Genomic DNA, 14841 nt, shown 5'->3' with positions numbered 1-14841 from the left:
ATTTAAACCCGTGTTCATAATACGGGCCATGATGAACGTTGATTTGTTCATGCAGCCAGTTGAAAAATTCAAAACGGCCGTTAACATCTACCTATTCAAATTCAACAACCTCAACAATGTTAACCAACCAACACATCTTTTCTTGTCTTAAGGGTCATCTAGGGGTCAAAATATCGAATGGTACGTGGTCATGTTCATCCTTGTTTTATTTTTTTTCAACTTGCTCTCATTTCTTAATTTATGGCATCAGTTTTTATCAGACTTGTTTAAAATGATCCTTGTGTAATACCATATGTGTGTCCATAAGGATAATTGGGACAAAGGTCATCTAAGGTTCAAAACGTCAAGTTTGTTCAAATTGCTCTCTTTTTTTATTTCTGCATCAGTTATGTTCACATTTGGTACAAATTATCCATGGGTAATACCAAATGTGTGTTGAGGATGATGAGTTAACCTTAAATAGACTGGGCTATTTCGACGCCTAAGAAGATTTAAAAGTAAAAAGTCAGCGAGCGACGCGGTAAAAAATTTCGAGTAGCGGATTTATCGCAAAAAATGTCGAGAGGTGGGGGCTGAATCAGCCCCCCCCCCCGTCTTCTCAGGGTTAAAGGTCATCTCGGGGCCAATAGGTCAATTTTTTGTTCAAATTGCTATAATTTCTTTATTTTTCATCATTTGTGTACAAAATGATCCTTGGATAATACCACATGTGTGTTCATGGGGTTGATGGGGTCAAAGGTCATCTAGGGGTCAAAATGTCAAATGATATGAGGTCGTTTACATCCTTTTTTAGGTTTCTGCTAAACTTGCTCGAATTTATTTATACCTGTATCAATTGTTTTTATACTTGGTACATATGATCGTTTTGTTTTACCACACTATGCTCTTGAGGACGATAAGGTCAAAAGTCATCTAGGGGTCAAAAGATCATATTGCTTATCTTATCAGGCGAGACTCATGGTTCGTGCACCACCTTGTGTTAAGTTGGAATCATTTTCATTCTTTTATAGATTACTGTTCCAGGTGATGACACTACATATTGGTGTAAAGTTTCCAAGTTTCCTGACGCAGATGTAAAACATCACATTGTAAAGGTATATTTTAATTTCTAAATGGCCATTTTAATCAAAATAGCCATCTTTATAACGATGGACGAAATATTCGAAATTGTATTTATTAAAGATTGGAAATAAACATCTTGCACCTTTACATACTGGCTCCAACGAGATAACAAAACAGCAGTGACGGTTACACACACACCCTCACACACACACACACACACACACATATATATAAGTATATTATATATATATATATATATATATTACTCTTATGAATTACCAAGCATGTGCTGTCCTTAAATTCAAACAAAGATGTATTTAATCATGTTAATGGTTTTATTCTTGTCTCTTTTCATTATATTCTAGTATGAGGTAGAGGTAACAGAAGGCAACGAGGACCTCGTTCACCATATCGAGGTCTACCATTGCGACGTTGATTCCGACGTGGAAGTGTCCCTTTACCAGGGTCGTTGTGATGACCGCCCAGCTGGGTCATCGAGTTTAGCGTGTAGTCAAGTGATAGGAGCATGGGCTATGGGTGCTGAGGTTGGTTGATAGCATAGACATATATATTACGAGTTTGCGATGTTAGTATATATCTCTATTGTTGATAGTCTCAATATACTCGTGAATGATCCATCATAATGGGGTAAGAAGCTGCAAGGTGGCACGTCGGTGGGTGGGGGGCAGGAGCGACCGCGACCCTTATGATTTTTCAAGAAGTTAAAATAAGAAGAAAAAAGGAGAAAGGGCAATAAAAGAGTGAGAACTCGAAATAAATGATAAGACGATAGTTATGGGTTCTATGTTACCTCTAAAATTCTTCAGAGAAAAAAGGTGACATAATCTGTACTTCATTTCTCCCATAGAATCCCTACATTATGGTTTCCTCTAGAAGCCATCTTGGTTTGTGGGAATCGACGCATAGTGGTGTTTATGGTGGAGATAATTAGGTGATGTTGGTGCTGGTGGAGATGGTGATGATGATGATGACTATAATGGTATCAATGGTATTGGCGATAAAGGTGGTTATACGCCCTTTACGTCTGTATTGCACCATTCATAATAATGTAGAATATAAAAAATGTGGTGGCTCTCCAAAACACATTTCAAAAAGCAGGCACACATTCAGTCAACGGAAGAGATGGAATTGTATTTTCTCGATGATGAAAACGTTAACGACTTTTTTATATGTTTTTTATACTTTGACCAACGTTCCACGATAATCACAAAGAAAATAAATTTATTTGCTGCCACTTGTTACTTTTGAATGATTACAAAACTATCAGAAGATAAAAGCTTTCTGTTTGAAACGTTCTTTAAATTTGTGGAAAGCCGTGGCGTAGTGGTACTGACTCTCTCTCGTCTTGTAAACAGAGGTTTGTTTGTTCGAATCCCAATATGGTCTAGCATCCTTTGGCAAGGCGTTAATCCGCACTTGCCATTCTCGACCCAGGTGCAAAATGGGTACCCGTATACGTGAAAGGCATTGTAGCTTGTCCAGTACTGTGTGCGCCTCACCAGCGACTGACTAGAATACTCCCCAAGGAGTGGAAGTGCATATAATGTGTACAGGAATCCCCTTTTATCCTTCTTGGCTCAAACCTCACGCGGCGAGAAAACCCTTTCCCAAATCGGTCCTATCACTTTTGGTGCAATGCGTCAAATTAATCCGCCTGTCGTATCAGTTGAACTAATGAATAATGTCCGCCGTAGTCTGATTCCAAATTCAAGTTCTGCGGCTTTCCATCATTCTTCCTTCTTACGTAACTCTCTCTTCACCATTCCCCCAACTGCTCGCAATCAACTTTTTAGACCGGGGGCTGGGGGAGTTTATACATAAGGTTTGATGGTCCCAACATGTTGACATGATATCAGTGGTCAAGAAAATGTGTTGCTGCCGGGTCATATCCTGTACGGAAGGCCAAGAGGACCCCATTTTTGTCGTGCATCTTGGATTTTTCATGAAAATCAATTATTTTCAGATTTTTGCACAAACAATGGAAAATATGGAATAAATAACATTTCACGATGATTTCTATTCAATTTATGCCAAAATTTCCATGTTTTGGGGCAAAAAATTGCATGTGTATCGATATCTTTCTGTTTTGTCATTAATATGAACAGCTAACGCAAAATATCAGCATTCAACACGAAAAGACGATGTATTAACGAGAACACTGATATGCTTCATGCCAGTATTAGTGTCTTAACTTGCTTAGATATAGGGAAAATGGATATGAGGGCAAAAGGCGTTTTTTACATATTAATGCAACTTTTATGTTAATGAAACCTTTTGGAAAAGTTAGAGAAGGCATTGCTCTGCATGTCGCCAGCAATTACATTCGGGCACCTCAAACATAGTCCCGAAAGAGCATGTCGAAGGTACCCCCACCCTTATTCTAAGCTTGACTATTAAAATATCTTGCCTTTTGGAGCCCTCAATGTGGCAAAATGATGCGGTTAAGTAAAAAACAACTTATTTTCTTGAAATCACTTGGAGACGGAAGAGTAGGCTTTTCTCTATCAGCTATATTTAAAGAAGTGAGGGCACATCAAAGCCTACCCTCTCAGGGAGCTGCCCCAAGTCACCCAGCCCCTTTTTCGTATTTTGTCTATTTCTTAGATAATTCGTCATTTTGGAGCCACATTGATGAAAAAGTGTTTCTACTATGTAATTAAGCCACTTTTATTGTTTAAACCACGTGGAGGCAAAAGAGTAGACTTTTTATATCTGCTACATATAAATAAATTGAAGCCATCCCCGTCAGTGGGTTTCCGTATTTGGCAAATTTATGGAAGAATTTGCAAATTTGGAGCCCCCATTGAAGCTAAAGGGTGTTTCTGCTAAAAAGCAATCCATTTTCATTGCCTTAAAACCGCATGGAGACGAAAGAATTGCCCTTTTCCCTACCAGTTACATATAAAGAAGTGCTTGTACAGCAAAGCCTACCCCCGTCAGGGGATCCTGAAATTACCCACCCTTTTTCTGTATTTTACCTTTTTATTAGAAAATCAGAAAGTCCACATTGAGGCAAAACGATGTTTCTTCTATGTAGCAAACCACTTTCATTGTCTTAAAACCACTTGGATAAAAAAGTAGTATTTATTCTATCTGCTTCATATAACGAAGTGCTGGCACATCGAAGCCTTCCCCGTCAAGGGGCGGCTGAAGTCACCCAACCCCTATTTCTCATTTTAACAATTTCTTTAGGAAAATCTGTCGATTTGGAGCGCCCATTGATGCAAGAAGGTGTTTTTCCTATATTGCAAAACACTTTCATTGTCTTAAACCACTTGGATAGGAAAAATAGTATTTTTCTATCTGCTACATATAACGAAGCGCTGGCACATCGAAGCCTACCCCCTCAGGGGGCTGCTGAAGTCACCCAACCTCTATTTCATATTTTGCCAATTTCTAGGAAATTCACCATTTTGGAGCCCCACTGAGACAAACATGACAAACGACGTTTCTACTTTGCAGAAAACTAGCATAACGCTGACAATTTCATCAAAATCGGATGTAAAATGAGAAAGTTATGACATTTTAAAGTTTTGCTTATTTTTCAAAAAAAACATTGATACGCACAACTCAGTGACATGCAAATGAAACAGTCGATGACATCTCTCACTCACTATTTTTTTTAATTGTGTGAATTATACAATTTTTCATTTTTTACCAATTTGACAATATGGACCAACTAGACTAAACCATATAGTATTAAACAATGCTAGTTCCACATGTTCAGGGAGGAATTAATCGTTGTTTCCCTTGAAAATGAGGAGAAAATTAGAATATTTCATATAATAAAATACAAAAGAAATAGTGAGTGGATGATGCCATCAGTCTCCTCATTTGCATACCGACCAGGATGTGCATATAACTGTTTTGTGAAATTAAGCGAAACTTTAAAATGTCATAACTTTCTTATTTTACATCCGACTTTGATGAATTTTTCAGTGTTGTGTTTGTTGGATTTTTCTCTTTCTATTCAAGTAAACTTTTTGTTGGGGTGGACTTGTCATTTTACTTCAGCTGGACTGCCCATACATTCTAATTCAGTATTCAATTCTACTTTTCCAAATCCATTGAGTCCCGATAAATACCAATTCTAAATCCCAGACAGCCTATAGAAACGCATAGCAACCATTCAGTTAGAATTCCTTCACTACCATATTCCAAACACAGCCGGCCTGACCCAGAAAACCGGCAAAAAATAACACATTATGGAATGTAAATAGTGCAAAAAGGCAAACCAACTTTTTACCAAAACAATAAAATCTCTATTTTCCACCCCGCTATATTATTATTGTTATTGTTAAAGTTAACCATTTTTTTTTCATTTCAGGCATTTGTGTATCCAGAAGAGGCAGGTATCGCTATAGGAGGACCATCAACATCAAGCTACATCATGATTGAGATCCATTATAATAATCCATCTAGAAAATCAGGTATCAAACACACATTGAAAGCTCGAATGTTTTGGACTACATTCAAATATGTCGACTTCCCTAGTATTCAGAGGGCAATTCTTTCCGGAGACACCTTCCTAGGGTGATATATTTTTTCTTTCCATAACAAAGATGACCCACTTTGAAGACTTTGAATCAGGCTACAAGTCTTGGATGATGCACTTTCAACATCTCACGTCGATTTTAAACAAAAACTGCGCTGTGCTGTTGTCAACTGCGGATAGCGTTTTAAGGGTAGGATTGGGGTACTTAAAAAATACAATTTTGTTTTACATTATGCTCTGCTCTTTGCAGTGGCGTAACTACGGGGGGCATGGGGGGCACGTGCCCCCCCCCCATCGGCTGGTCAAAAAAAATGGGGAAAAAGAGAAAAAGAGGGGGAAAGTGAAAGAAACATAGTGGGAAGGAAGAAATTATTGTTAGTTATGTTATATTATAATTATGTTATGTTATATTACATAAAAATAAAATATATATATATATAACTTTATGAAACATAATTTGCTCAGGGCCTATGTCTTCATTGTTCCTGATACTCGCATTGTCTGTTTAACGAGATATATAATCCTGTTGTACTAAAACCTCCCGTTTTCAAGTCAATATACACCAAATATATCTTCTCGCACTTCGAATTATTATTGTTTTATGTAGTGACATATCATTTTAAGGTCTTAATATAAAACATTTCCCGTCCGTGCTTACGTTCGCATTAGTGGATTAGTGAGATAATATGTCTGCTCTTTGTGATTTCCTAAAATCAGTCCTTAAAATGTCCAATTTTTTTTAATCTGAATATCAAAGATTTCAGCTTGCGCTCGCATCATTTGGTTAGTGGTCTACGTGAATTCCTACAAACATGCCTTAGAATGCCCCTCTTCAGGTGTGAATTTTCATTTTTTTTCAGCTCGCGCTCGCAATATTTGACTAGTGAGATGCGTATGGTAATCATTACTACAACGACTACAAAAAGTATGTCTTTAGGTGTAATTCTAACAAAATCAGCATGCGCTTGGCACTCGCATTAGATAAATATGGTGACATGTACTCTTAATGGATTCTTTTAAAAATAGTCCTTAAAACATCCATGATTGGGGTCAATATACAAAAAATTCAGCTCAGGCTTCGCGCTCGCTTCATTTGGTTAATGAAATACGTAGGGTCGTGAATTCCTACAAAAAAGCCTTAAAATGTCCCTCTTCAGGTCTGAATTTCCTAAATTTTTAGCTCACGCTTCGCGCTCGCAATATTTGATTAGTGAGATGCGCATTTTAATCATGATTACAATGACAATTGCTTTATGTGTTTGGATGCATATAATTATAACAAAACTCGCATTGTTTGTTTAGCGAAACAGGTACATATCATGATTACAAATATTTGCTTATAATTTCCCCTTTTAGGTCTGAATATAAAAAATTTTCAGCTCGCGCTTCGCGCTCGCATTATGTGATCAGTGACATACATATCCGTTTAATGACACTGTCCTTAAAATATCTCTATTAGGTCAGCATAATTAGCAACTGAGCGCGCTTCGCGCGCTCACTTGGTGACTCAAAATTTTTGCTGGTGCCCCCCCCCCATGCCGTGACCCACGGTACGCCACTGGCTCTTTGTCTTCCGTTTTATTCCCAACATTTATTCTTGCTGTGTTTTGGCTTTAAAAAATCTATTTTAAATATTGTGATTGCTGATTATTTATAGTAAAACTATAAAATAATAATAAACCCACATCCTTTCACGTTAAAAGGTGGACTCGAAAGTGAAATTAAAAAATTACATACCAATCGAGAGCTTATTAACTTCAAAAAGTAGCGATTCAATCGACTGATGTCACAGTATTAGTGGAAAGAAAATGACAATAATAATAATAATATATGTGATTTGTAATGCGCCAAATCCACTCGGCAGAGTGCCCAAGGCGCAGTGAAAGAAGAAAGAATGACGGAAGAGAACAGGTACAAATAAAACCTATTTTCAAAACCCTTTAATTTGAGTCATGCTTAAGCAAAATACTCAACAAGAAAGCGGCAGCGGGGAAAATGCGTAAACCATGTAAACCTTGAAATGCTACTTTTTGTAGTTAAGAAGTTTTCAATATTATAATATTTCAATTGCACTTTAAGGGAGATCGCGGAAATATGGGACACTTTTGTTATCAGGAACTAATCATTGTCACTTTAAAATATATTTTGTAATAGTTATAAGATATGTTTAAAGATATTGAAGTTTACAATGCATCTGGTGATCACGTAGCATTATGTTATTTCGCTTCATTCATGCTTTTTGAAAAGGTTAAATATAGGGTAAACCACAGTGAATTGGACATCAAGAAATCATGAAATATTAATTGCACAAGTAGAATTTATAAACATGTTGGTGAGAAATAGGACAGCATGGGTAGAATTGTGCCCTATTTCTACAAGTTGGCAACAAAAAGAATAAAAGTGGGGTTAACTTGTCTGTTATCAATCAATGTTGTTTGCACATTGTTACCAGCTTGCAATAAATTAATTATTTTTTGTGAATTATTAATTTTCATGTATTCATTTTATCTTGCCCTGTATCATGTTAGTTTAGAACTGGTAACCTGAGCTTATTATTGTAACTTTTTTTCCTTTTCTTATCAAGAAAATGTGATTTATATTAATTAAAAAAAAATACTACTACTACTACTACTACGACTACTACTACTACTACTACTACAACAACAACTACTACTACTACTACTGCTACTACTATCACTACTACTACACCTACTATTACTTCTTCCGATACTTCTTTTACTACTACTACTGCTGCTACTACTACTACTACTACTATTACTATTTCTACTATGACATCTACTTTTGACCTAAGCAATACAAATTTGGTTAACAAATAACTGTGTTACTATACCGCTATATTAACGATCACTGAACGTTTTACAATTCTACCCTGAAATGACATTCTTCTCCCCTCCACAGGTATTCAAGATAGTTCTGGTCTTCGTTTCTACTACACTCCGACACTAAGACCATTCGATGCCGGTATCATAGAGCTTGGTTTGATCTATACTCCTAAACTATCTATACCTCCCGGTATGGATGAATTTATTCTCACTGGACATTGCCTCTCACCATGTACACGAAAGGTACAGTCAGTAAATAACAAAGGATGAAATAGGCCTCCGGGGGGCCACTTCCATTCATGAGTGGATACCATGAGCGACCATGGGGTCTCGAATAGCACCCTAAACACGTAATTTCCATATTCTGAAAATGCACCCCTTAACAAGTATTGGCGTGTGAAACCCTACCCTTAACAAGTATTGGAAACAAAACGATACTCTTGGCAAATATTCCCTAAAATGAACCCCTAAAGAAGTACAGGAATCTGTTATTGTTAGGGGTCCTTCGGTCATCAGCTTTACCTTATTTGGTTTAGTACGACCCCACCTTCTACACCTCGCGCAAATCTGACTCTAAACACTAAGTGTTGGGGCAAAAAGGACATCCTTTATAAAACATTTTAATTTTGTTTTATCATCCCCGCAAATTCGACCCTAAACACGTAATTTTCCTAGCGAAATAGATACCCTTTTTTCATTATTTTTGTGTTTTTGACACCCTTATCACGTTACGTAACGTGCCCTATCGTGAAAAAGACATCCTTTTTACGTGTTTTTTTTTGGTCGCGCATGGTATCCACCGTCAATGTAAGTGCCCCCCCCCCGGGAATAGGCCTAACTAACGCAAAATAATAATTTGATTAGGACTTACTCCTCTACATTAACGAACATCGAGGGTTTTTTTATTCCATTTTTGTCTCACCTGCATAGCAGAGTGAGACTATAGGCGCGGTTTTTCCGACGGCGGCGGTGTCGACATCAAATCCTAACCGAAGGTTAAGTTTTTGAAATGTCATTATAACTTTTTAAGTTTATAGATCTGATTTATAAAACTTAGACATGGGAGTAATCAAGTAATTGTATCACAGAACATCCTGTGCGAGTTTCAGTTCATAAAGGTCAAAAGTCATTTAAGGCCAATGAACTTTGGCCATTTGGGGGATATTTGTTGAATTGCCATCATAACTCTGAAATTTTATTGGTCTAGTTCATAAAACTTGGCCATAAGAGTAATCAAGTATCACTGAACATCCTGTGCGAGTTTCAGGTCACATTACCAAGGTCAAAGGTCATTAAGGTCAATGGACTTCGGTCATGTTGGAGGTAATTATTAAATTGCTGTCATAACCTTCAAAGTTTATGGATATAGTTTATGAATTGTGGACATAGGGGTAATCAAGTATCACTGGAAAGTCTTAGGTCACATGATCAAGGTCAAATGTCATTTAGGGTCAATTAACGTAGTATTGTAATATTGTATCATTATATGAATGGTGTTTTTGTGAATAATTACTTGAAGTAGTTTTCAAAGTCAGCACTGCTGCTACATAGAATTGCGTAATGCAGGTGAGACTGCCAGAGGCGCTCGACCTGTTTCTTAATATCTCATTTTTATGTTATTTATTTTGTCGATCCGTTTTCATGTCAGCTGAGGCTTTCCTCAAGGCTCATTCTAGGACCACAACATATGTTTTGTTGCATTAAGTATCATCTGACCTGTAATTATTTAACGAGAGAAAAATTTATTTCAATACAGTATATATTTGTTTATCTTGTTTTCTTTTGATCATAATTATGTAATATGTTGAAATATCTAATTATCGGTCAATATTTGGAACAAAAATCTATGAACCCTCTGCTTGCTTGCTACTTTGTTTAATCCTCAAACTGGCAATAAATATTTTTCATCTACGCGGGTATTTGGTAAATTGTAGTGTGTCGGGTTTTTTATAACGAAACTAACAAAATGTATTCATTTTTAATATTTCATCGATTGACCTAATGAAACTGAGTCTTAAGCGTTAACAACCTTTTCTCATGTATTTTTTTCTTTCAAATGACAACCGGAAATGTATTTGCAGGGGTTTCCTCAACGGGGAATCAAAGCGTTTGCATCTCAACTGCATACACATTTAACAGGCACTGCTGTATGGACCAAACATGTACGAGACGGTAAAGAGCAACCAGAACTGAATAGAGATGATCATTTTAGCTCAGATTTCCAGGTTAGCAGTCAGAATTACGGTTATACTTGTTACAATTATGATGATGATGTGATGACGACGGTGATGACGAAGACACTGTAATGTGGATTTATGACTATATCATTCTGTTTAATCATGGATCTTACTAGTAGGACCCATGGTTTAATTGGTGTTATCACACATCAACAGATAACTTTTTATCATTGGATCCTAGTATTAGTTTCCAATCGCTTTCGCTTTAGTACTCTTAATTTTGCAATCAGTTTATAGGTTAAGTTTCAGTATTAAACAAGTTTTAATGATTTTATGTTCAGTCTTTAGTTTTCATAAATTTTCCAATCATTTTTATGTGTTTAGTTTTTACCATTGATAAATCATATGTTCATTTTTATATGCTCGATTGTCCAATAGAGAAACAACAATTTAGTCTGACATTTCAAATTTTAATGTTCAGATTTTTTTATCTTTGCAGTTTTTATTCGTCACAAAAAGAATCAAAGCTTGAATAATCAATTTGATGCAAGTCATCTTAACCCCCCCCCCCCGGTCATCGTATTCTTTAACCAACACTTCACGCTTTACTCTATCAGAGTATCAGGACCACCCCAAAGAATTCATAGAGTAATGTGTTCATCTTATGAATAAGTGAATAAGGTATAGATAATATGTTGGCTGCATATAACAGCTGAGAGATAGCAAAACTTTTCACAATTTGAATTTTCCCGTATAATGATAAATTCCTGGCTTTCCATATATTAAGTTGAGATTTAATATTGGATAAAATTCTTTGTAGTTGCGCCATTCTATCCTCAAAAGAGTAAGAGATGTCGATTCCAAGAATTATCAAAACGTTAAAAAACTGTATAGATGGGTTTTGCAAACTAAATTGTCCTATAAACATTGCTTTCGTCTTAGCCTAATTCAGTGAGAATGATGAACATAATTGAAAATCATTTAGAGCTTCCGTGAGGTGATGATACGACTCAAAGTTTGACAAATAGACCGTTATGTCATCGGCGAACATAGACAACTTAATTTCATGAGTATTTTTAATCTTATGCCTTGAATGTTTTAAATTGTCCTTATGTTTATGGCTAGCGTTTCTATAGCTAATATAAAAAGATATGGAGATAAAGGATCCCCCTGTCGTATTCTTTTTCCTACCGTAAAATATCCAGTTGAAACGTTATTATTCATCACACAGCTTTCAATGTTATTGTAAAGAACACTGACAAAATTGCAAAAATTATTCCCAAAAAGTTAAAACATTTCAAAACTTCTATCAAAAATTGTTGGTACATTGAGTCGAATGTGTTTTTAAAATCGAGGCTTAATAAAATACCGCCCAGACGCTTAAGCCTTGTATAGAACACTGTCTCAAGTACTGTTCTCACGGCTTCACCCATGTATCTGTTTTTAAATGTTCACATTTACTTATACCATGCATGCACCACTTTGTTCGAATTATTCGATATATACGCAATTATATTTCATTTTGTATATTATTGATGTCTTTGTGAACGGTATATAATTTTTTCGTCTTCTTTCTTTCTTCTCACTCAATTCTTCTGTTCATGTTAACATAATTTTTATTGTATTTTAATATTGTCTGTTAAACACTTGTTTTCAATGTTTATTATATCAATTGTAAATTATGTTCCACAAGGCCTCAATAGAAATCAAACTCTGGGCTTTTTACCGTGTGTAAATAAAATCTTTATGATGATGATAATGATATTTATAATGCACCTTTATGTAGTGCCAAATAAATCGGAACGACGTCTCTAAACACCTTTTGATGACGACGGCGATAAAGATTATCAAGTAGACAATGATGACGATGATTATAATAATGATCGCGATATCAGAGATTATCATCACCATCGATAAATTTCATCTTATTTGAGAGCGACATAGTTAAACAGTATAAGATGACTTACTTACCATATACCGTTAGTTCTTTTGCCGAGTCTCGATATGGATATTCCCAAACGACACATGTTTTTTTCCAAATTGTTTCTAAAACAAACTAGACTTTTTAGATATTCCAGATAGGCTGGAGATGTTTCAAAATTACAGCAGCAGGGAGGAGATAGAAAGTACTATGTGACGTCAGAGACACTTCATGGGATCCCACAAGATCTAGTCCTATAGGGGCTGTTTCATAAAGCTGTTCGTAAGTTAAGAGCATCTTTAAGAACGACTGGTTATCCTTTCTTGTGGTGAATGAAGTTCACCATTATGTTCATTGGTGATTATTAAGCGCTTAAGAAAGGTTCACCAGTCGTTCTTAAAGTCGCTCTTAACTTACGAACAGCTTTATGAAACTCCCACCAAGTCCATTTATACTTTTATCAGCTAATTGCATGCATAATATTTCATATCTCATTGACATCTATTGAATGATTTTACCTCAGTGATAACTCTCGAGATTGTTTTATCGTATTCAGATTGTTTGTGGATACTAAAAGTAGCATTGTATCCACATCATGCACATGATAATCGTTCCTATGTCTTTCGCAGGAAATCCGAATTTTACCCAAGCCAGTTCATATTCTGCCAGTGAGTACTTTTCATAATGTGTTAGATTATCCCAGATATTTCCGTTATCAGTTTATCAAGGGTTTTTATCTGTATGTGGAACTTAAATTATAGCAACTTACGAAACTAATTGTGATTTTTCCCCACAAGGCCTACAGAGAATTTTTTCTTTATGAATTACCATTGAGATGAAATGCAATGTAATCTCCACGGTTTTTGTTTTCAAGAACTCACAAAGCTTTACATTCAATTTCATCAAATATTTTAGGGGGCACACTGTACTTTTTGTATTTGAAACTTATTCCTATAAATGATTTCGCCCACTTTTGTCATTAATTCTGTTCATTATTTCTCTGTAGGGAGACACACTGATCACATCTTGCCAATACGACACTAGCAAGAAAGACAACGTTACCGTGGTAAGGATGATCCTTATTGTAATAGAGTTGTTACCACATGGTGGGGGTGTCAGGGATGGAGCCATGGGGGGGGGCAGGGGCGGAGCCACAGGGGGCAGGGGGACGACCCCTATGATTTTTTAGATAGTGAAAAGGACAAAAGAAGAAGAAAAATGAGGAGATATACAAATTGTATCATTTTTTAAAAACCAAACTCGCCTTGGAACTCATTTTGGAGCGATCTCATCGCCCTGTTCTACATACATGAATTCACTCCATAAAGATGTGAAATCCAAACTCAAGAGAAACAAATTTTCACTCCTGAAAGAGTATGATTTTGGACCATTTTGTATTACAGATTAAGTTCATAGACTTACACAAGGACAATAAATTAGAGGCTACAGAAAGCATGGAAAAGGGAATTATTTCTTCAAAAATTCATAAAGGGATGGTGGTGGGGGAGGGGAATTTAAGAATTTAGTTATCATTATTAATATTATTATTATTATTACTATTATTATTAGGAGTATTGTTGTTTTTGTTGTTATTATTGTCATTATTATTTTTATCATTATAATTATTCTTATGCTCAGTTGGTAGAGGGTCCGCCTCAAAACAGGGAGGTCGGGAATTCAACCCTCGGCCGCGTCAGATCAGAAGACGTTAACCCTCCCAGGCCCCCCCCCCCCCGGCCATATGAACTCCCAAAATACCCCGGCCTAGATAGGGTTAAGATAGGAGTGCTGCTACCCTTTGAAGCTCAACGATTAATCGAGCTACGTCGATCTGGCGATGCATAGTGGCTACCGGTCCCATGATCATTTTCGAACAATAAACTATGGATTTTCTTTTTTTTTCATTTCATTACTGACTTTATTATTGATATTCAAAATCATTTTACTGGCATATCACTTACTTCATGGCTCTATTCCACAGTACAACACTGCTCTCACACCTTCAGACTTCTCCACTCCTAGGATTCTTTCAGTTCCAAAATGTAAAAAAAAAAGTGAGGGGGAAAGGGCAGTCATCTATGGATGGATGGATGGATGGAAGCGTCGTGGTGTAGCGGTTCTGACTCTCGCCTTGTAATCAGAGGGTCGTGTGTTCGAATCCCACCATGGCATAGCGTCCTTTGGCAAGGCGTTAATCCACACTTTGCCACTCTCCACCCAGGTGTTAAATGGTTACCCGGTAGGATGTGAAGGCCTGTATGTAGTATGTCTAGCAATTGAGTCTTGGAACTCTTGTTGGAATGCTTCCCAAGGAGTGGAGAT

General features: G+C 36.5%; 1 protein-coding gene across 2 annotated transcripts in view; it reads left to right on the top strand.

Annotated features, from left to right (window-relative positions):
* The window catches only part of LOC121429212 (dopamine beta-hydroxylase-like), a 40539-nt gene that overhangs the window by 20940 nt on the left and 4758 nt on the right, over nt 1-14841 (top strand). Inside the window, exons 4-10 of one of the 2 annotated variants that reach the window (XM_041626171.1) lie at nt 1011-1094; nt 1428-1607; nt 5411-5513; nt 8498-8664; nt 10503-10646; nt 13149-13187; nt 13526-13585. In XM_041626171.1, the coding sequence (XP_041482105.1) occupies nt 1011-1094; nt 1428-1607; nt 5411-5513; nt 8498-8664; nt 10503-10646; nt 13149-13187; nt 13526-13585 (777 nt within the window). The remainder of the gene's footprint in view (nt 1-1010; nt 1095-1427; nt 1608-5410; nt 5514-8497; nt 8665-10502; nt 10647-13148; nt 13188-13525; nt 13586-14841) is intronic. The other variant, XM_041626172.1, reaches the window with a different exon arrangement.

The sequence above is a fragment of the Lytechinus variegatus genome, chromosome 15 (genome assembly GCF_018143015.1).
Source record: "Lytechinus variegatus isolate NC3 chromosome 15, Lvar_3.0, whole genome shotgun sequence".
NCBI classification, from domain to species: Eukaryota; Metazoa; Echinodermata; class Echinoidea; order Temnopleuroida; family Toxopneustidae; genus Lytechinus; species Lytechinus variegatus.
The sequence above is the reverse complement of the archived record's forward strand: the minus strand, read 5'-3'. Positions and strand labels throughout refer to the sequence as shown.